The sequence below is a fragment of the Bubalus kerabau genome, chromosome 5, assembly GCF_029407905.1.
Source record: "Bubalus kerabau isolate K-KA32 ecotype Philippines breed swamp buffalo chromosome 5, PCC_UOA_SB_1v2, whole genome shotgun sequence".
NCBI classification, from domain to species: domain Eukaryota; kingdom Metazoa; phylum Chordata; class Mammalia; order Artiodactyla; family Bovidae; genus Bubalus; species Bubalus kerabau.
The window spans coordinates 134,596,183-134,615,135 of NC_073628.1; the positions used below are offsets into that span (position 1 = coordinate 134,596,183).

General features: G+C 61.6%; 1 protein-coding gene across 1 annotated transcript in view; it reads right to left on the bottom strand.

Annotated features, from left to right (window-relative positions):
* Positions 1–18,953, bottom strand: part of CACNA1S (calcium voltage-gated channel subunit alpha1 S) — a 58,313-nt gene that overhangs the window by 16,700 nt on the left and 22,660 nt on the right. Inside the window, exons 8-28 of the mRNA XM_055583180.1 lie at positions 18,619–18,764; positions 18,109–18,190; positions 16,215–16,375; positions 14,297–14,522; positions 13,199–13,406; positions 12,903–13,023; positions 12,481–12,595; positions 12,020–12,113; positions 11,386–11,455; positions 10,724–10,856; positions 10,020–10,149; positions 9,237–9,296; positions 7,718–7,824; positions 7,260–7,347; positions 6,905–7,012; positions 5,030–5,082; positions 4,702–4,848; positions 4,106–4,307; positions 3,620–3,778; positions 2,096–2,206; positions 1,508–1,591 (exon numbers count right to left, since the gene is read on the bottom strand). Coding sequence (XP_055439155.1) covers positions 1,508–1,591; positions 2,096–2,206; positions 3,620–3,778; positions 4,106–4,307; positions 4,702–4,848; positions 5,030–5,082; positions 6,905–7,012; positions 7,260–7,347; positions 7,718–7,824; positions 9,237–9,296; positions 10,020–10,149; positions 10,724–10,856; positions 11,386–11,455; positions 12,020–12,113; positions 12,481–12,595; positions 12,903–13,023; positions 13,199–13,406; positions 14,297–14,522; positions 16,215–16,375; positions 18,109–18,190; positions 18,619–18,764 — 2,605 coding nt within the window. The remainder of the gene's footprint in view (positions 1–1,507; positions 1,592–2,095; positions 2,207–3,619; positions 3,779–4,105; positions 4,308–4,701; positions 4,849–5,029; positions 5,083–6,904; positions 7,013–7,259; positions 7,348–7,717; positions 7,825–9,236; positions 9,297–10,019; positions 10,150–10,723; positions 10,857–11,385; positions 11,456–12,019; positions 12,114–12,480; positions 12,596–12,902; positions 13,024–13,198; positions 13,407–14,296; positions 14,523–16,214; positions 16,376–18,108; positions 18,191–18,618; positions 18,765–18,953) is intronic.

The window sequence follows — 18,953 nt, forward strand, 5'->3', positions numbered from 1 at the left end:
TCCCACCACTTCATGGGAAATAGATGGGGAAACAGTGGAAACAGTGTCAGACTTTATTTTTCTGGGCTCCAAAATCACTGCAGATGGTAACTGTGGCCATGAAATTGAAAGACGCTTGCTCCTTGGAAGGAAAGTTATGACCAACCTAGATAGCATATTCAAAAGCAGGGACATTACTTTACCAACAAAGGTTCGTTTAGTCAAGGCTATGGTTTTTCCTGTGGTCATGTATGGATGTGAGAGTTGGACTGTGAGGAAGGCTGACTGCCGAAGAATTGATGCTTTTGAACTGTGGTGTTGGAGAAGACTCTTGAGAGTCCCTTGGACTTCAAGGAGATCCAACCAGTCCATCCTTAAGGAGATCAGTCTTGGGTGTTCACTGTAAAGACTGATGTTGAAGCTGAAACTCCAATACTTTGGCCACCTGATTCGAAGAGCTGACTCATTTGAAAAGACCCTGATGCTAGGAGGGATTGGGGGCAGGAAAAGAAGGGGACAACAGAGGATGAGATGGTTGGATGGTATCACTGACTCAATGGACATGAACTTGGGCAAGCTCTGGGAGACAGTGAAGGACAGGGAGGCCTGGTGTGCTGCAGTCCATGGGGTCACAAAGCATCCGACACAACTGAGCAACTGAACTGAAGAAAGGACATGGTCCAGCCCCTGCCCTGTTTCTGAGCTCAGCTCCCCAGTCCCCAGCCCTGCCACCAGGCCTCCCGCTGGCCCTCAGTCCACCCCCTCCTAGCTCCCCCTACTGAGGGGCCGTGCTCTGCCCCCAACCCCACACGATGCCTCCTGCAGGGCTGGACTGGGGCCACCCGAAGCCACCTCCCGCCCCTTCACTGGCCACACCTGCCACGTGGTGGGTTGGTTTTCGCTGCCTGTCTCCCCCGGCGCCCCTGCTCGTTGCTGTATCTGTAGCCCACGCTGGGGCACGAGGAAAGTATCTGAGGGGAGATGACTGCCTCCCTAACCGTGCACCTGCTCTCAGTCGTCTCCTGCCCTCACTCCAGATTCACTTTTTAGAAGTGCAGCTTTGATCCTTCCACTGCCCTGTTCAGAGACCCCCAGTAGCCCCCCACTGCCGGTGACACAAGGTTCGAGCCCCCCACTTGCCTCTCCAGCGGTTCCCCCACCCCTGCACGCTGGCCTGCTTCTACTGGGCTGAGCTCTCCACGCCCTGGACCTTCTGTTTCTTCATCTGCCTCCTGCAGCCACCCTGCCGGTGCAGCTTGTCCCCTCCCCACCTCCCTTTCCTGAAGGTCCCTTCACATGGTGCCACCTCCATGCAGCCTTCCCTGACCACCCCGCCCAGAAAGGACGTCTCCTGTCCACTGTGGTGCTTGCCGTGGGCCGCCTGGCACCCTCATTGTGCCTGGACTCTGAGGTGTGTGCTCTGCGGGATCTGTGGTCTGGGGTGCTGGGCTGCACACCAGTGGGTCCCCCACCAGGGTCTGTGGCCTCAGCCCCACCCCAGCGATGGCTCCGCCCGCCCGGTACTCACGTCAATCTCACTGAGGATGACGTCGATGATGCTGCCGATGACAATCAGAAAGTCAAACACGTTCCAGGGGTCCCCAAAATAGCCCTGCAGGAGGGGGTCCCAGGGTGAGGGGCGGAAGGAAGGGGCTCTGCGGTCCCTGTCTGAGGGATGCAGAATTGCTGGCGGGGGGCATGATGCTACTTCCCAGGGGTGCTCCAGGGCCCCTCCTCTGCTCCCTTCCCTCCAGAGCATAAAGTGGTCCAACGGGAAGGCAGCATGCCTGGGAGACTCAGGATTGGGATCCTGTCCACACAGGGAAGTCTTCCCCCACCCAACCCCCTGAAACCCAGTCCGGGGCTTGCGGGCAGACCTGACGGGGTGGGGGTGGGGAGCGTGGACTTGGGGACCAGGACACTCCCCAGCCCTGGGGCTGCCGCTCAGACGCTCAGGGACCAAAGGGGCACTGGCACATACTGTCCACTCCCACGGCCAGAACTGAGTGGCCGGCCGGTTCTGAGTGCCCAAGGGAGGACGAAGCCACGGGGGGCTCCATGGGAAGGTCGCCCCCTGGCCACACGTGCTTGCCTCTCCCCAGAGCCCAGGACTCACCCTGGCCTTGAACGCCATGAGCTTGAGGACCATCTCCAGTGTGAAGATGATGGTGAAGGCTACGTTGAGGATGTCAGAGATGTGGTTCATTTGCTCCGACTGGTTGTAGTGCTGCGGGGGGCACAGAGAGGGGCTGGGTGGCTCCCCCAGAGCCCTGCCTCCTTCCCCAGCCCCTGCCTCGCTTTCCTTAGTCTCAGAGAACTGGGAGCCTGCTCCGGCCACGTCCAGAATCCTACTGGGCCTCACGGCCACGCCCTCTCCCCGGAAGGACTGTGAAGGGAGGAGAGGGGGGCGCAGCCCAGGTCCCGTGAGCAGGTTACCCACACATATCTGTTCTGGGAAGCTGGGGTGGGGAGGCTCTGTGGCCAGCTCCCCGGAGCTGCCTGGGTGCAGGACCAGGAGGAAAGCCCCCTGGCTCTAGGCTGGGGCGACGACCACCACCCGCGGTCACCTGTGCCTGCCGGCTGCCCCCCTAGGACACAGAGGCAGCCTGGAGCAGCGCCCGCAGCCCCCTCGAGTCTCCCCTACGAGCCTCCTGAGATCTGTGTCCTCCAGCATTTCCCAGGAGTCTCTCACCCTTTTAAAAATAAAGTTGACAGAAGCCCACTTCTTCCCCGAGACCTTCCCAGGCAGCAGAGGCTCTGGAGCTGCCCCCGCCCCAGCCCTACCTGTCCTGGCTGGGCTGCCAGACCCCTGTTGCTGCCTCGGGCCCCCACGTTGAGCCCGGCTCCTCTGCTCTGGACCCCCAGCTCAGGACTCCCTTTCCAGACCTGCCCCGCCCAGCAGCCTCTGGTCCTTGGGAGTGTGTGTGACTCCTAGGCCAGGGGCCTTGCTGTGCGATTCTATTGATTCACAGGAATAAGGGATCAGATAATTAAGGCTTCATAACCATGCTGCTTGAGGGGCTTCCCTGATGGCTCAGCAGTAAAGAACCCGCCTGCCAATGCAGGAGACACAGGTTCGACCCCTGGGAGGCGAATATCCCCTGGAGAAGGAAATGGCAACCCACTCCAGTACTCTTGCCTGGGAAATCCCATGGACAGAGGAGCCTGGTGGGCTACAGTCCACGGGGTCCTCAAAGAGTCGGACACAACTGAGGGACTGAGCACGCAGTGATGCTGCTGACTGTGACTTGTCTACCAAGTGTGCTCGTCCCCTCAGAGACGCCTGTTCTGTGAACATTAAACCCACTTTTCTTGGGACTGGAGCCAACATTCCAACCACCTCCACCAGCCAGATGTGCGACAGCAGAAGGAACACAGAGAGGGCACTTTGGGCTTCCCACACGGCCCACCCTCTTTGCGGCCGGCCCCTGTCCCTGAGTGGCTGCAGCCATGTGTGCGCCTGAATCACCGCCTTCATACACCGCCGCATGCCTGGCACCCGGGCCTGCGGCCCGCTCCCCTCTCTGCCCCGCGGGGCACCTCAGCACAATGGCTGGCACGGAGCGGGCCGTCCAGCCTGGGGCCCCTCCGCTGGGCTGCCCAGGCCCTGGTCCCAGGGCCCTGGTCCCGGCGGCCTCACCTGCATGCCCAGGCAGATGGTGTTGAGCATGATGAGGGCGAACATCAGGTACTCGAAGTAGGAGGAGGTGACGATGTACCACACCCGGTACTGGTAGGGGTTCTTGGGGATGTAGCACCTCAGGGGCCGGGCCTTCAGGGCGTACTGCACGCACTGGCGCTGAGAGGGCAGCGTCGGGCAGGTCAGCGCCGGGGCCCCGCCCCCGCCCCGGGCCAGAGGGTCCCGCCCTCGGCAGACCAAGGGCGGCTGTGGCCTCTGCCGGGCTGTTCAGGGAAGGGTCCCCCCCCAGGGCTGTGGTTCCTCTGGAACCGACACTGCCCATTTCTAGGGGCTCTGGGCATCACGACAGGTCCACAAGGGACCCCACCCAACCACCGAGCGCTGCTTCGGGTGGGAGATGGGCTGGAGGAGGGTCGTGGGTCACCCCCAACCCCAGGGCCCTTTTCCCTGGCCCGAGCCTCATGCCGGCTGCAGGGGGCCCAGCACCTGGTTCTTATCCAGCTCACAGTTCTTGTACTCGGTCTCCCCCTGCTCCTGGAAGGTGACGATGACAAAGCCCACGAAGATGTTCATCATGAAGAAGGCGATGAGGATGATGTAGATGATGAAGAAGATGGCCATCTCCACGCGGTGGTTGTACACGGGGCCCTTGTCCTCCTCGTGAGAGTCAATGGCCTTGTACAGCAGCCTGGGGTGGGCAGAGGACAGTGGTGGGCTGGGCGGGCGAGGCTGAGGCTGAGCCCGGCTAGGAAGGGTGGGCTCCGTCCCACCCGCCGCAGGGGGCCGCCTGGACAGTTACCCGTGGGGGAGAAGTTAGGACCCTGCCCGGAAAGGCTGTGGCAGGTCAGGGAAGGCGCCTGCCTCCCGTCCCGCACGGGGTGCCGTGTCCCCCCAGTCGCTCGGGGGGGTGCCCCTGTGGCCAGGGAGGCCCAGTCCCACGCAACCCGGGTCAGGCTGTCCCTGGAGTGAGCTGCAAGCACCCCGTCCCGCACACATGCCGTGAGAGCCCCCGCCATGCCCAGCAGGTGGTTCCTGGGCCTCCCCCGGGCATGGCTGTGTCTCCAGGGTCCCCGCTCACTCACTCAGGCCATCCCTCGAAGGTGGACACAGTGAAGAGGGACATCATGGCCGAAAGCACGTTGTCGAAGTGGAAGGCGTTGTGCACCCACTGGCGGGGACGCACCTCTATCTGCGTGGGGTCTCCATCTTTGTACACGTAGTAGTAGCCCCTGGGGTCAGGGGGCCAGGTCACCACACTGCACGTGGGCCCCCTCCCCACGTCCTCCCAGCCCTGGGCAGTGAGTGTGCTCCGGACCCGGGACCCTCCCCAGGGTCACCCGAGGAAGGGGCCTCTGTGAGCCTGAGGAGCTCAGGTTCCCCAGTTCTCCAGCGGAGGGCCCCCCTGCACACCTGCACTCCTCCTCCGTCATCTTGGACAAGTCATTGCAGCTGAAGAACTTGCCCTGTATCCCAGAGGGAAGGAGGGAGACAGGTTGTCATGGAAACAGGGTGGAAAGATGGGGTGGCAGGGAGGAAGGATGGGTCTTCCTCTGCAGGGCGGCCTGGCCGTGGGGCAGGGCCCAGGACTGTCCGTCCCACCCTGCTCCCCGCCGGGCAGATAGCGGCGAGGCTGGGCACTGGCTCCTGCGTGATGGCGCTGCTGGTGCCCAGGCCAGCCCGGGGAAGGGAAGCACGGGCACAGCCCCTGCCCCCTCTGCTGGGTCTCCCTGTCACAGAGCAAGGACCAGGCTGCCCCACCCCCCACACCCCTGGCTCAGGCCCTGGGACAGAGCCCAGCTGGGACGGATGAGACCTCTTATCTCCACATGGCGCGGGGGTCCCAGCACGCCCATCCCCAGGGCTCAGTGGGTGGGCTCTGTGAGCCCCTCGGCGGATTTCAGCCTGAGCAGCCTCTCCTCTGATCTGCCTCACACACTGGGTGCCCACGGAACGTTTCATTTGGGCAAAAGAAGGTGATTGCCAGTCTGCCTGTGGCTAAATTAAATTTGAACCCACAGATACTGGTCCGGGTCCCTCGAGGGCCAGGAGAGGGAACTGCCTCCGCCAGGGACACAGGACAAGCTGAAGGCCACACACCCCGTCACCACCTCCCCTGATGTCTTGGAGCAGAAGGTGAACGTATGTGGGCGGGTGGAAACTGGGGGTCTGTTGATAAGAGACTAAGGCACAGAGAGGGTGGAGGGCGGAAGGGCAGCTGCTCCTTGTTCCCTGGGGAGCGAGTCTGGGGGGCTTCTATGCGGCGGCCCAGATGGTGCCAAGGTGAGAATGAGTCAGTCACATCGAGACCCTGCCCTCAGGGGTGCCAGGGTCCCCAGGCTGCAGAGGGCAACGCTGGGCAGGAGGGCGGGGCAGCCTGGCTGGAGCGGGGGGATGGGCTGCATGCAGCCCGCTGTGAGCACTGTTTTGAGACTAAGCTGTCAGTCCAGACACCTCTCCCACCGTGCCAGGACAGAAACCCACAGGACCTGGCCCCTAAACGTCCTCTGGGAGCCCCACCCTGACAGCTCTCCCCAAAGCCTGCCCCTGCCCGCAGGGACGACCTGGTGGGGTTTGCTGCGTGGCCCTCTCAAGCCCTAGCAGAGGCCTGGACCCAAAGAAATTGCCCTCGAAATGTTAGTTAAATGAATGAAGGATTGTGAGATGAAGCTATTGCATGTCTAAGAATGACTGAGGTTATATAATCGCGATTGAAAAGATGGTGCTTTGGGGGCGGGAGCAGAGGGTTCTGGAAGGACCCGGAAGGTCATGAATGTGGATTTGTCCTCGGGGTCATGTCTGTGTCCTGCATGTGATCTAAAAGCCAGAGGCATCCAGCAATCAGCTCTGGAAGAGAAGCGGGACTGCAGGGCTGGCTGAGTCCCAGACGGGAGTGACTGGCTGAATTCTCCCAGAAAACTGAGAACCCGAGGGGGCAGCTCCCAGACGGGACACAGCAGATCCCACCCCCGCCCTGCAGAAGCTCCCGGTGAACACACCGGCGGGCACTCGGGTTGCAGAGGCGCGGTGGGCGAGGGTTAGGCCCGGGCCTGTCCCCAAGGGTGGAGGGCCGTCAGCAGGAAGGATGCTGCTTAGGCCGGCAGACCCGGGCCTCGATCCAGAGAGCCAGCGAGACAGCGGGGGGCCACCCCTGAGGGTCCGCACTCAAGCTCCTGACAGCATGCCTTACACCCGTGCATTCAGAACACCCACCCTCACAGCTGGCCTCCCTTTGCTTGAAGGGGACATGGGCCAGCCAGCACTGGGCGGGGGGCCGGCGGGGCTCACCTTGAAGAGCTGGACGCCGATGCAGGCGAACATGAACTGCAGGAGGGTGGTGACCAGGACGATGTTCCCGATGGTGCGGATGGCCACGAACACACACTGTACCACGTGCTGCAGGGGTGGGAGCCCGGTCGGCACCTGCCCCTTCTCACCGCCAGCCCAGCCCAGGGGCCTCGAGTGCAAGCCTAGCTCCCTCCCAGCTTGTTGAGGACAGAAAGGGCTCACGGGGACAGAGCTGCCCGGGCGCATGCCCATCCCCACTGCGCAAAGGGGGCGGGCCAAGCCAGTGCTGTCTGGGCCAAGTCTGGAGTCAGGCTTGGGGTCCCCTCCCCCGAGGGTCCCTCTGGGCCCCTCTCACCTTCAGGCCTTTGGCTCTGTTGATGGCCCGGAGCGGTCGGAGCACCCTCAGGACCCTCAGGATCTTCACCACGGAGATGGCGCTGGACCTGGGGGCGGCCAGCTCAGCCTTCCCCCGCCCCCAGCTCTCTGCACCCCCGCCTGTCTGCCTGGCCGCCCCCTGAGGCTGCGTGTGTCCCGCCCCGGGACAAAGGGGCCTCCCACCCTGGGCTGCCTCCCTCCGGGGCGGGCCACAGACCTCTTCCTCCGTCAGACAGGAGCTCCCCAGGCACCAGGGCCATGTTCCCCACGGGGTTGGGGGCAACTGCCCTCTCTCCACATGCCCTCCTGGTCTCCCCCACACACTCTGCCTGAGGAACCTTGTCACTCAGGCCAGGTGGTGCCAGACCAAGGGACCCTGAATGCCATCCCCAGGCAGCTCGGGGCCCACCAACCAACACGGGCCGCTGCCCCACTCACTCGAGTCCCATGGAGATGAGGGACACGGCCACCACCACCAGGTCCAGGATGTTGAAGTAGTTGCGGCAGAAGGAGCCCTTGTGCAGGAAGGCCCCGTAGGTGGTCATCTAGGGGGAGAGGCGGCATGCTGGGGCGGGGCGGGGCTGGGGACACTCCCCCTGATTGGGGGCGGAGCCCGGGACACGCCCCTGGTGGGTGGAGCCTTGGGACACTCCCCCCTGGTGGGAGTGGAGCCTGATGACACACGCCCCCTAGTGGGTGGAGCCTGGGGACACGCCCCTAGTGGGGCACCTGGGGACACTCCAGGCACTCAGACACGCAGGGCACTGCCCCATCCTCAGCGCCCGGTTCTGGGACCGCAGGGACCTCTCTTGGGCAGCGAGGCCATGGGAACCCCGGGTCTCCTTGTTATAGAAGCCCTGCCCTCTGCCCTACAGATACAATTCCCCTTCCTCTCCCTCCTCCTCTTCCTCCTTCTCCCTCCTCCTCTTCCTCCTCCTCCCTCCTCCTCTTCCTCCTCCTCCCTCCTTCTCTTCGTCCTCCTTTCTCCTCCTCTTCCTCCCTGGAAAGTGTTCTAGGAGTGGTTGGGTCAGGCTCAACAGCCCGTCAAGACTGAAGACCTTGCCCGGCGCCACCCCCCCACCCCAAACGTGCTGTATCCCAGCCCAGAGGGTCCACTTTCTCCTCTCTGAGCACATCTCAAACATCTCTGTACAATGCATCAGTCACTGTTTCATCCTGGAGTGCCCTACTCTCTCTCTGATGAAGTCCTGTCCAATCTCAAGGCCTAACTCTAACGTCACCACCTCCAAGAAGTCCTCCTGGACCCCAAGGAGCTACCATTTCCCTCTGATCAATTCCTTCAATAAACAGGCCCCTGAATGAAGGGACTGTCCTCCCTTCATACTGCAGCCGGCTCTGGGCCTGCTCCCCTTGCACGGCTCACCTCTTCCCTCCGGGCCCCAATCACAGATGGGAGACCTCCGCCCCCAGACCCCCCACCATGATGGTGTGACCCAGTGTGTCCGCTGTGAGAACAGAACAGCAGCGGTGTACTATGGATGGGGGGCATGGGGTGGGGGCCGTGAGAGGGCGGAGCTGCCAGAAACCCCGCCCAGGGCAACAGCCACTTCTCTGGGACGCTGGGGGAGCCCTTTCAGTCACTGACAACAAAGGCCTGGGAACAGATCACTGCTCCCCGTCTGCACTTAGGCGAGCCGAGCCTGGATGGTGGAAGAAGGTGCCCAAAGCTTCACAGACACACAGGGCGCTCTGCTGAGAGGCGCATGGGCTGCGCACTGACCGTACCCCAGGCCTGCACCCACTTGCCTGCTCGCCCGCTCATGCCAGCTCTGAGCTGAGACCACCCGGTCCCCTGGGTCCTGAGAGTCTGTCCCTGTTGCTCTCCGCCGCCTTCTGGCTTGTCCCTCCTCCCTGCGACCCAGCCCCCGAGGGAGCACAGCCTGTGTAAGCGGGGGCCCCAGCCGGCCCGGGGTGTCATCTCATGGCCTTCACTCACCTTGAGGACAATCTCCACAGTGAAGACAGAGGTGAACCCGATGTCAAAATACCCGAGGATCTGGTGGCAGAGCAGGAGTCAGTGAGAGAAGGAGCAGAGCAGGGATGGCATCGTTACCTTCATCAGCATCAGCATCGTCACCACACCGCCGTCACCATCAAAACCACCCCCCCACCCCCATCCCCCACACCATCCCCCACCACCCCCATCCCCCACACCATCCCCCCCCACCCCAACCACCCCCATCCTCCCCACCCCCAACCACCCCCATCCCCCCCACCCCCATCCCCCCACCATCCCCCATCCCCCCACCACCCCATCCCCCCACCACCCCATCCCCCAACCCCCACCCCCATCCCCCCATCCTCCCCACCCCCACCCCTCTCCCCCACCCCCCATCGTCTGACCACCCCCATCCCCCACCACCACCACCCCCTCCGACCACCACCATCACACCGCCGTCACCGTCAAGACCACCCCCACCCCATCACCACCATCCCCCCAACACCACCACCATCACCACACCACCATCACCGTCAAGACCACCACCATCCCTACCATCATCACTGCTAAAACCCAGCACCCAGAGCCTGTCTAGGGTGCACGCTGTGACCACACTGTCCAGAGGGAGTGAGTCGGGCAGCTTTGGCCCTCTGGGGACTTAAACTCTAAGCAACTGTGATGCCGGGGGCCACATAGCGGATACAGCTGAACGAGGGGCCTCAGGGTGAGGTGTGGGTGCCTGAGGCCTGGAGTGGGGGGCGCTGAGTTGGCTGCCGTCACCTGGTTCCTCACGGACTCAGCCCGGAGGGGGTCCTCGGCGGCCAGGGCGGCGCTGCTGAGCAGGATGAAGAGCAGGATGAAGTTGGTGAACCAGGTGGCATTGACAATGCGGTGGAACAGGACGCGGATCCTGCGGGCGAGCGGGGGGTCAGGAGGCTCTGAACGCGGCCTTCAGGCCTCAGCAGCCTCCGCCCTGGTCAGTGCAGAAGGTCCGCCTGCATCCAGGTGGCCTCTGCTGGACTTGCCGGGCCCGCCCCGCTTCTGCTGCTACGCAGCCCCATCCCCTCCCTTAACAAGCCCTCCCCCAACACTCCGCCCATCCCATGGCTCCCATCAAAACATGGGGCAGGCTGCTCTCCAGCCTCAGGCCCTGAGGCTGACCGCTGAAACTCCAGGAGAACTATGGTCTGTTATCTAAAGGTGTCAGACTGAAGCCCGTGAGAACTATAGCCCCACTCTGCTCTTAGAAAGGAACCAACATATCTGGTCACACTTGGGTATAAGTAATGCGTGAGGCTTAAAATATATGTCTCCTGGGGATGCTGGCACTTTAAATGGAGCAAGAGATTTGAAGTTAAAGGAATGCCTTTCTCACAGTGTAACTGTAGGCCAGAGAGTTGGGAGAAGGCGGTCTTCTCGGAGCAGGAAGCAGCCTTCTCTGAGACCCCGCCCTCACCCTGCCCCACCGCCGAGGGGCCACCCACTTGTTGGTGGGGCTGAAGATGAAGAAAGCACTGGCTTCTGGAATGGGCACCGCCTTCTCCTTCAGCTGCAGCTCAGCCAGCGGTCGGGGCCGGGGGCTGATTGGGACCTCGGGCTCGTCCTCCTCATCATCCCCTGTGGGGAGGGGAGAGAGGCTGGGTGTCTTTCCATGCCTCACTACTCCCTTGGCTCCTGTGCTCTGAACCCAACCGTGAACCCCCAGCAGCCAGGGAGTGACACGCGGCGTGGGGGGCCGGCAGGGTCCATCCGGGCACCTCCGTTCCCCACAGCACGCTGGCCTGAGAGCTGTCGGCCTCAGGACCTTCCAGAAGTGGGGCCAGGAGCAAGGTCCCAGAGCCTGGCTGCTGCAGCTCTTGTTTCGGGGCTGGATGTACCACCCTGGGGTGGCTCACAAGCTGGGGGCGCAAGGGGCCCTGCTCTGCAAGCGACCACAGTGCTGGGCCCGGCTCTGCCCCTGACTTGCCTGCCAGGCAGGCTCCCACCTCGTGCCACTGAGGGCAGGAGTCCCGTTGAGATAAATGGACTCTGACCTTCTCTCTCCCGGAGTCGGGTTCCACAAACCCTCATTCGGGTGTGGGGGTGGGGAACAGCCAGCATGAGGAGCCACCCCTGCACACCCTGCCCTCGGTCTCGGGACCCTCACCTGGGAAGTCGGCCGAGGGGTAGGGGTCCTTCACCTCGTTGACGTTGGATTCAAACTCATCGATCTTCAGCTGGAGGGAGGAACATGAACAAGATGAAAGCAGAGTTGTGGTCCCCACCGGCCGGAGGGCGCGCAGGTGTGAGCTCGCCTGGGCCTCCCTGCGGCCGGGCTGCTGCTGTCAGTCAGTCACTCCCGTCTCACGAAGGGGAAGCCAGGCCAGAAAGCCACCGGGACCCCCGCCTGTCTGAGCCTGAGCACCATACCCCCCGCTTAGTTCTCAGAAGACACAGGAGCCCCAGGCCAGGACCCCCCCACCCCCTGCCCCTCTGAACTCTACTTGCTCAGCCCCCAGGCCGGGACAGAACGGCAGGGCTAGAAGCTGGTCTGCACTGCTCCGTGGAGCAGAGTATCAGATGGGGAACGGGCACGATACAGAGGAAGTCTGCTTTCTCGGTTGGGGTGAGTGCGCCTTCAGGGCACAGGCTTCCCTGCGATGGAGCTGCCCTCACCTGGCTGGTGCCCAGGCAGACAGCCCCCTTCCCACAGCACCCATTCTAAGGCATGGGTGAAAGGGGGACTTTCAGAGGCCCCTCCCCGCAGCCCCTGAGAGCACCCAATGGGCTGACGGGCTCACCTTGGCGGTGGTGGGGATGCCTTCCCCCTTGGGTTTCTGCTCCAGCTTCTTGGCCACCATCGTCTTCTCCTCCTCCGACTTGTCCGGGAGACCCCTAAGTTGGAAAATCAAGCAAACCCAAAGTGGAGGCCCCGCTCCTCCATGGAAGAGCACCTCCACCTTCTGGGGTCTGCTCAGCCTGAGGGCACCCTCCCCGACCCCACCCAGGGTTCGAGGCGGGGGCGCTACATGAGGGCAGGAGCAGCACAGGCCAAGCGCGTCCTCCCCCCACGATGAGCGAGCAGCGCCGGCAGCCTCGGTGTCAGCCACCCCAGGGCCTGCCAGCTGGTGGGGGGCGGCCATGGCGCCATCCAGGGTGGCACTGTCTGGGTTCGGTTTGGTCCAGGACGGCTCAGCTCTCCTGTGTGGGGCGCCCTCCCTCCGCCCCTCTCGCAGGTCCCTCCTGCTGGGTCACCACTCACTTGGACATCTTCCTGCGTCTCCGCTCCTCAGCCTTGGCCTTCTGGGCAGAAGTCAGGCTCTCGGCCTCTGCCAGGTTGTCCACAGCGATGGCCAGGAAGACGTTGAGCAGGATGTCTGAGGTGCCGCTAAGGAGCCGGGGTGCTGGGCTCGGCAGGACCTGCCTGCCCTGGTGCTCGGGCTTTCTGGGACTGACTCCTCCCCGCTGTCACCAGTCACCCTGAGGTCCCTTAACCTCCTGCTGGAAGGAACTGCCCTACCGCTGCCCCCACATGGCACCTGCTGTGTCCCCTCCCCCGCCCTGGATCCTGGGCACTCCCCCCTTCCTGCAGAGGGCCTGGGCACCTGGACCCCCAGTCCCAGCCCCTCTCCCGGCCCTTCCCCACTCCGGGCTCTTTTCTGAGCCCTGTGCCCCAGGGGATACAGTTGCCGCAGACAAACAGGATGATGAAGTAAATGCAGACGAGCACCCCGGGGTAGGATGGGCCGCCATAGGCCATGATCCCGTTGTACATCACGGAGTTCCAGTCCTCTCCTGTCAGCACCTGGGGTTGGGGGGGGGGAACAGAGGGATGTGAGGGTCTTCCCTGGGGACTACGTTGTCCAAGAGCCCCCTTCCAACGTCGCCCCCAAACCGTCCACGGCTGGAGGGGCCGGGGGGCGGGTCAGAGGAGGCGAGGCCCCGCCTGGCAGGGCAGGCAGCAAGCGGCTCTGGCCTACCTGGAAGACGCTGATGAGGGCCTGTGGGAAGCTGTCGAAGTTGCTACGCCGCACCTCGGTGTCCTCGAAGTCGTACCTGCCCCCGAAGAGCTGCATGCCCAGCAGGGCGAAGATGACGATGAACAGGAAGAGCAGCAGCAGCAGCGAGGCGATGGAGCGGATGGAGTTGAGCAGCGACGCCACCAGGTTGCTCAGCGACGTCCAGTACCTGGAGGACGGGACGGGCGCTGAGGTGGGGCGGCCGGGCAGGCTCGGGCTGCCTGGGTCCAGAGCTCCCATCCCGGTTTGTCATTTCATTCTCCTTAGTAGGGTGGCCGTTTGACTTCCGGGGCCACCACTAGACTCTGAACCCCACGGGGGTGAGGCCCACCCCTCCCCTGCACCCAGGGCCCGCGACCACTCCACGCCCTCTTCTCGGCTATCCTTTCTCACCACCCCCTTCTCCTCCTCCCGTTCCGCCTTCCTTTCCTTCCTCCCTCTCCCAGTCTCTTCCCTTTCCTCTCTCTTTTCCATGCCCCTCAATCGGCCTGATGAGAGGTAAGAATACAGGAGAGATGGAGGTAGAAGAGGGAAGGATTGAGGGGCGGGGCAGGGAGGCAGGAGGGAGGGGCGGCGGGACCACGCCCCCTGGTGGAAAGGTGGAAGGGAGGGGCGGGGCAGGCGGATGGGCGGGACCACGCCCCAGTTGGGAGGGTAGAGGGGCGGGACGGGGCAAGGCGGGAGGGGCGGGGCAGGCAGGAGGTGTGGGGGTGGTGGGAGGGGCGAGGCGGGGCAGGCGCGGGGTGGGCGGGACCACGCCCCTGATGGAAGGGTAGAGGGGCGGGGCAGGGAGGCAGGAGGGAGGGGCGGTGGGACCACGCCCCCTGATGGAAAGGTGGAGGGGCGGGACGCGCGGCAAGGTGGGAGGGGCGGGGCAAGGAGGGCGGGGCTACGCCCCTGCTTGGAGGGTGAAGGGGCGGGGCGGTGGGAGGGTTGGGGCGGGGCAGGCGCGGGGCGGACGGGACCACGCCCCTGCTGGAAGGGTAGAGGGGCGGGGCAGGGAGGCAGGAGGGAGGAGCGGTGGGAGGGGCGGGGCGCCGGGACCACGCCCCCGCTCACTTGGTGATCTTGAAGATCCGCAGCAGACGGATGCAGCGCAGCACCGAGATGCCCAGGGGCGTCATGGCACCCGACTCCACCAGCAGGATCTCCAAGAGGCCGCTGCACACCACGAAGCAGTCGAAGCGGTTGAAGATGGACATGAAGTACTGGCGCAGGCCCAGCCCGTACATCTTCATCAGCATCTCCACGGTGAACAGGGCCAGCAGCACCCGGTTGGCCACGTCTGCAGGGCGGCCGCGCAGCTCAGCGCCACTGCCCTGCGCATCCCGCCTGGGCCAGGCCCCCAGCGACCCCCCACTTCCAGCGACACAAGGTCCCCACACCCGGCACCCTACCCGCGGCCTTTCCAGGACATCCTCCTCTCCCTGCCCCCCAGATCCAGTAAAACCTGGTGAATCCTCCCCACTGAAGGGACACAGCCTGGATTCTAACAGGGTAAACTGTACCGCGTTTGGCAGGCCCGCCCTCCTCACTCCAGCAATCAAGCCTCAGGCATTTTAACCCCATTTCCTTGACCTCCCAGAAACACAGCAACCAGGGGTCGAACCCATGTCCCCTGCAGGGGAAGGGCAGAGTCCTAACCACTGGGCTGCCAGGGAAGTCCCCTCTTGCTTTTTAAAATGTTCGCTTCCCTTGCCTCCTGGACACCACATCCCCCTAGGATTCCTCCAGCTTCTCCTGTACCCCTCTACAGAGGCACCCCCACCTCCCCCCGAGTGCTGCACTTCAGCTGAGCACGTGAGTACACACCGTCCTCTGGGGGCCTGGTGATGTCTTCTAAGGCCAAGCTTCGATTATCATGCCTGCTGGTGACTCCGGACTCTGACTTTTCAACCCAGACCTTCCACTGGCTCCCAGACCTACTTTGCGTCTGTCTCCTCAACGTCTCACTGGGATGTCTCAAAGGAACCTCAAACTCAACATGCCCGAGATTAAGCTGATGGGGACTGCCTGTCCTCTCCCACCCCAAAAAAAATACCTGGTCACTGACTGTCTTCCCCATCTCAGCAAGTGGCACTGCCATTCACTTATCTGCATAGACCAGGGACCTCAAATTCATCTCTGACCCCTCTTGGTGGATAGTGTTCACATTTTGTCTACATTGGTTATTGACAACGCATTAACGATGCTTAACACACTTAAGGGGTTCTCAAGAATGTTGGCTGCAATGAGTGGATGGATGGATGGTTAGATGGATGGATGGATGTGTGGATGGGTGGATGGTTAGATGGATGGATGGATGGATGAACAGATGAACAGATGGATTGATTGATGGATGAGTGGATAGACAAATAGATGGATGAATGCATACATGCATCTGATCTGTAACATTATTTCCTGTCTCCTCCCCACAGAAAAAGATAGTGTTCTAGCAGTTTTCCTTCTTTTATCTTTTTCATCATTTTAACCAGAGTGTCTTTCTCCCATCCAGCCTCCCCTCCTCTGTAATCCTCCTCTTACATTTCCCTCCATTGTTGCCCTCCCTATTTGACCTGACATCACTCATCAATATCTGTCTTCTTCTTTGGCTCAGGAAGCTCCTTGAAGGTGGGAGAGGTACCTTCCTTCTCTGTGTTCCCTGTATTCTTTACTTGGCCTTACATAGAGCGTGTATGCTCTAAACACTTGGTGAGAGGCTGCTGTGTCTGGAGTAGAACTCGAATGAACTTGGATGTGTGAAGCGCTCAGTTACTGTTCACCGGTCCATCCAATAGCTGTGTTTGTGATCATTTGCCCAGGCACCTGGCAAGCACCTGGCGGGTCCCCAGTGTATTGCTGTTATTAATATTTCCCCTGGTAATGCCACGAGGAAGAGAAGACCACCACTAGAGTTCCTAGAAAATTATGTCAACATCTAACTGACTTCACAGAACCTGAGGCACCATTGGCTTTGGCCGCCAGTCACGTGTCTCACCTTGCAGGTGGGTCAACCAGAGAGGCTGGTGGTGGTGCTCTGAGGCGATCGACAGTGTGTTGAGAGCGACGATCAGGATGACCAGCCAGTAGAAGACCCTGGACTTTACCACATCGTGGCACTTCCAGCGGAAAACGCGGTTCCACTGCCTCCAGTGTCGGCTGAGAAGCAGGCATGGAGGGAGGGGAAAAGGTTGTGTTACCAGAGCCCCCACCCCCACCCCGGGGCTGCCTTCAGGCCGCTCTGGCCACACTTAGTCTGACCACCCACTCCCTCCTCCAGCTACACCAGAGGAGACAAGAATGTGAGCTGCAGAGACAGGTGGCAAATCTTGCCTCCTAGAGCAAATATCTTCACATTTCAGAGGAGAACAGCAGTGATGCTGACCTTGGGGGTCACTAGAGACAACGCAGGTGCCAAGTTTAGCGCAGTGCCAGGCCCAGAGTAGGGCTCCATACGTTTCCATCTTAAGTAAAGCCACACTGGGATGCCCCGTTTCGCTGGTCATAAAGTCAATTCTTTAGCAAATTGGTCATATTGGTGTTGGGGAGGGTTCACAGAAATGGCACCTCCATCTCTGGCACAGCCTTCGTGCAGCGTTTACCGGGATTCAGCATCTCCATGCCCTCTGACCCAGGAAGTCTTTCTAGGAATCCACTGGGCAGAGACGTTCACTCTTACACACAACTGTTCCCTTCGGCACAGTTTGTACTGCCCCAAACTGGACAGATTAACTAGACTATGACATATTCATGCTGTGGAATAGTTTATGTTCCAAGATCTTCCGCCAGAAGGTGTGTGTGTGACCTGTCACACCTTGCAAAGCTGCAGAGGGACCTTAACTGCGTGTTACTAAGAAAAAAGAGCCCGCCTGAGATCACACACTGTGACATTCTGGGAAAGGCAAGACTTTGGAGATAGTAAGCTCAGTGGTAGGTTGCCAGAGATGGGAGGTGGAGGTGTGAACAGGCAGAAGCAGAGGCTTTTTAGGGCAGCTACACTCCGCATGATGTTATAATGGTGGGTGTGCATCATCACACACAGGCTGAGCCCCAGCATCAACTGGACTCGGGGTGGTGATGCCGTCCACGCAGGTTCCTGAGCTGTGACAGACGGCCCATCTGGTGGGGGTGCGGATGGCAGGGGCCCCGGGCATGGTCAAGGGGAGGGCAGGTGGGCAGTCTCTGCACCTTCTGCTCAATTTTGCTGTGAATCTGAAACTGCTCCGAGAAAAGAAAGTCTTTTTTTAAAACAAGTTTTCATGTGTATAAATTTGCCCTAAATAGATCATTCTAAATTTAGGATGTCAGTTTCCAGTTTATGTGTGGATCATATTCATTTATCCAGCAAGCCCTCCTGTGTGTTGGGTCCTTTTGTTGGTTCTGAAGTGACAGTGGTTAATATGAGAAACCCTGTCATGTAAAAAACTCGTGTGTGTATGTGTGTGTGCGCACACGCGTGCATGTGTGTGTAAGAGAGATGAATGCGTAGAAGCAGCCTTGGAGGGATGCAAATCCGTTTCCATGGTTACCTCTTTGAAGGGCAGCAAGGACTCCATCTTTTCTTTGGTGCCTTTCTCTATTGTTGGATCTCTCAAAGTCACAATTGTGTGTGAATTTGGAAGCAGCCAATCAAACAAACACACGGTCCTCTTGAGACAAAGTCGCCAGGGCTCCAGCCCCCTGCCCCATAGGCCTGCGACGCTGCCGCCTCCCCTGCTGGAGCAGAGGTTCCCGGGACTAATTACCCCACCGGCTCCCAGTGTCTCCCTCACGTGATGTGGAAATAGGTCATCTGCTCAATGCCCTCCTCCCGCACTCAGGGAACGTGACCCAGAAGCCACCCACGGGGGGTGACTGGGGCTGGGGGGACCCAGAGCCGGGCAGACACTCACATGAACTGGATAACTTTGCTCAAGCCCGCGATTTCGTACAGGCTCTCCGTGTCGGAGCCGCCTTCATCCAGAGCCAGCTTCCCTGGGGACAGAGAGGCACGGGTGGCCAGGCTCCCCTCTGGGCTGGACGCACCAGGAAAGGGCACAGACCAGGGACACCTGGGATAGCGGCCCTGTGTGGGCCTGGACCCCTCCCTCTGCGCTGTCCTGATTCCCAGGAGCCAGAGAGCCTGCACCGTCGGGAGGGTGGTTCCTGGGGGCAGCGAGGTACTTTGGTAGTCAGTGCTCTGGGCGGGCCCTGGGCCCACCTGGCCACCTCCACCTCCAGGCACCAGGCTTGCCCTCTAGGGGCCATGCTTCCTCATCTGCAAAGTGGGGCCCTCAGTCCTGCTCGTCAAGCCCTGGGGCTGTGGGGGAGCAGGGTGTGGTGATGCCCTTATTGGGCCATCTTGGGGCGAGGGCGCGAGGGCAGCTTGGGACGGGGTGCTGACTGTTGCCCATGGCTCCCACCTTCTCTCAAGTCATCCACATCCATGACCTCGCCCTGTGTGATCCAGCTCAGGTAGCCCCGGAGGTCCTCCTCCAGCTGCTGCTTCTCCCGCAGCTTCTGGAAGGTTCCCCTGGACTTGGCCTTCTCCCGCTCCTTGGTGAATTCCCTGCAGGGGGCCGGGGAGGAGGAGGAGGAGGAGGAACCAGTTGCAGGGATGGAGTTTCTTGGGTCACTGAGCCCCTTCTGAGGCTGGACATGCCCATCCTCCTGGTCTGGGTATCACGGGTGTCTGGGGACCTTCCTGGGGCCGAGGGCAGCACTCCCCCCAGCCCCGCCCTCCAGGATATTTGGCACA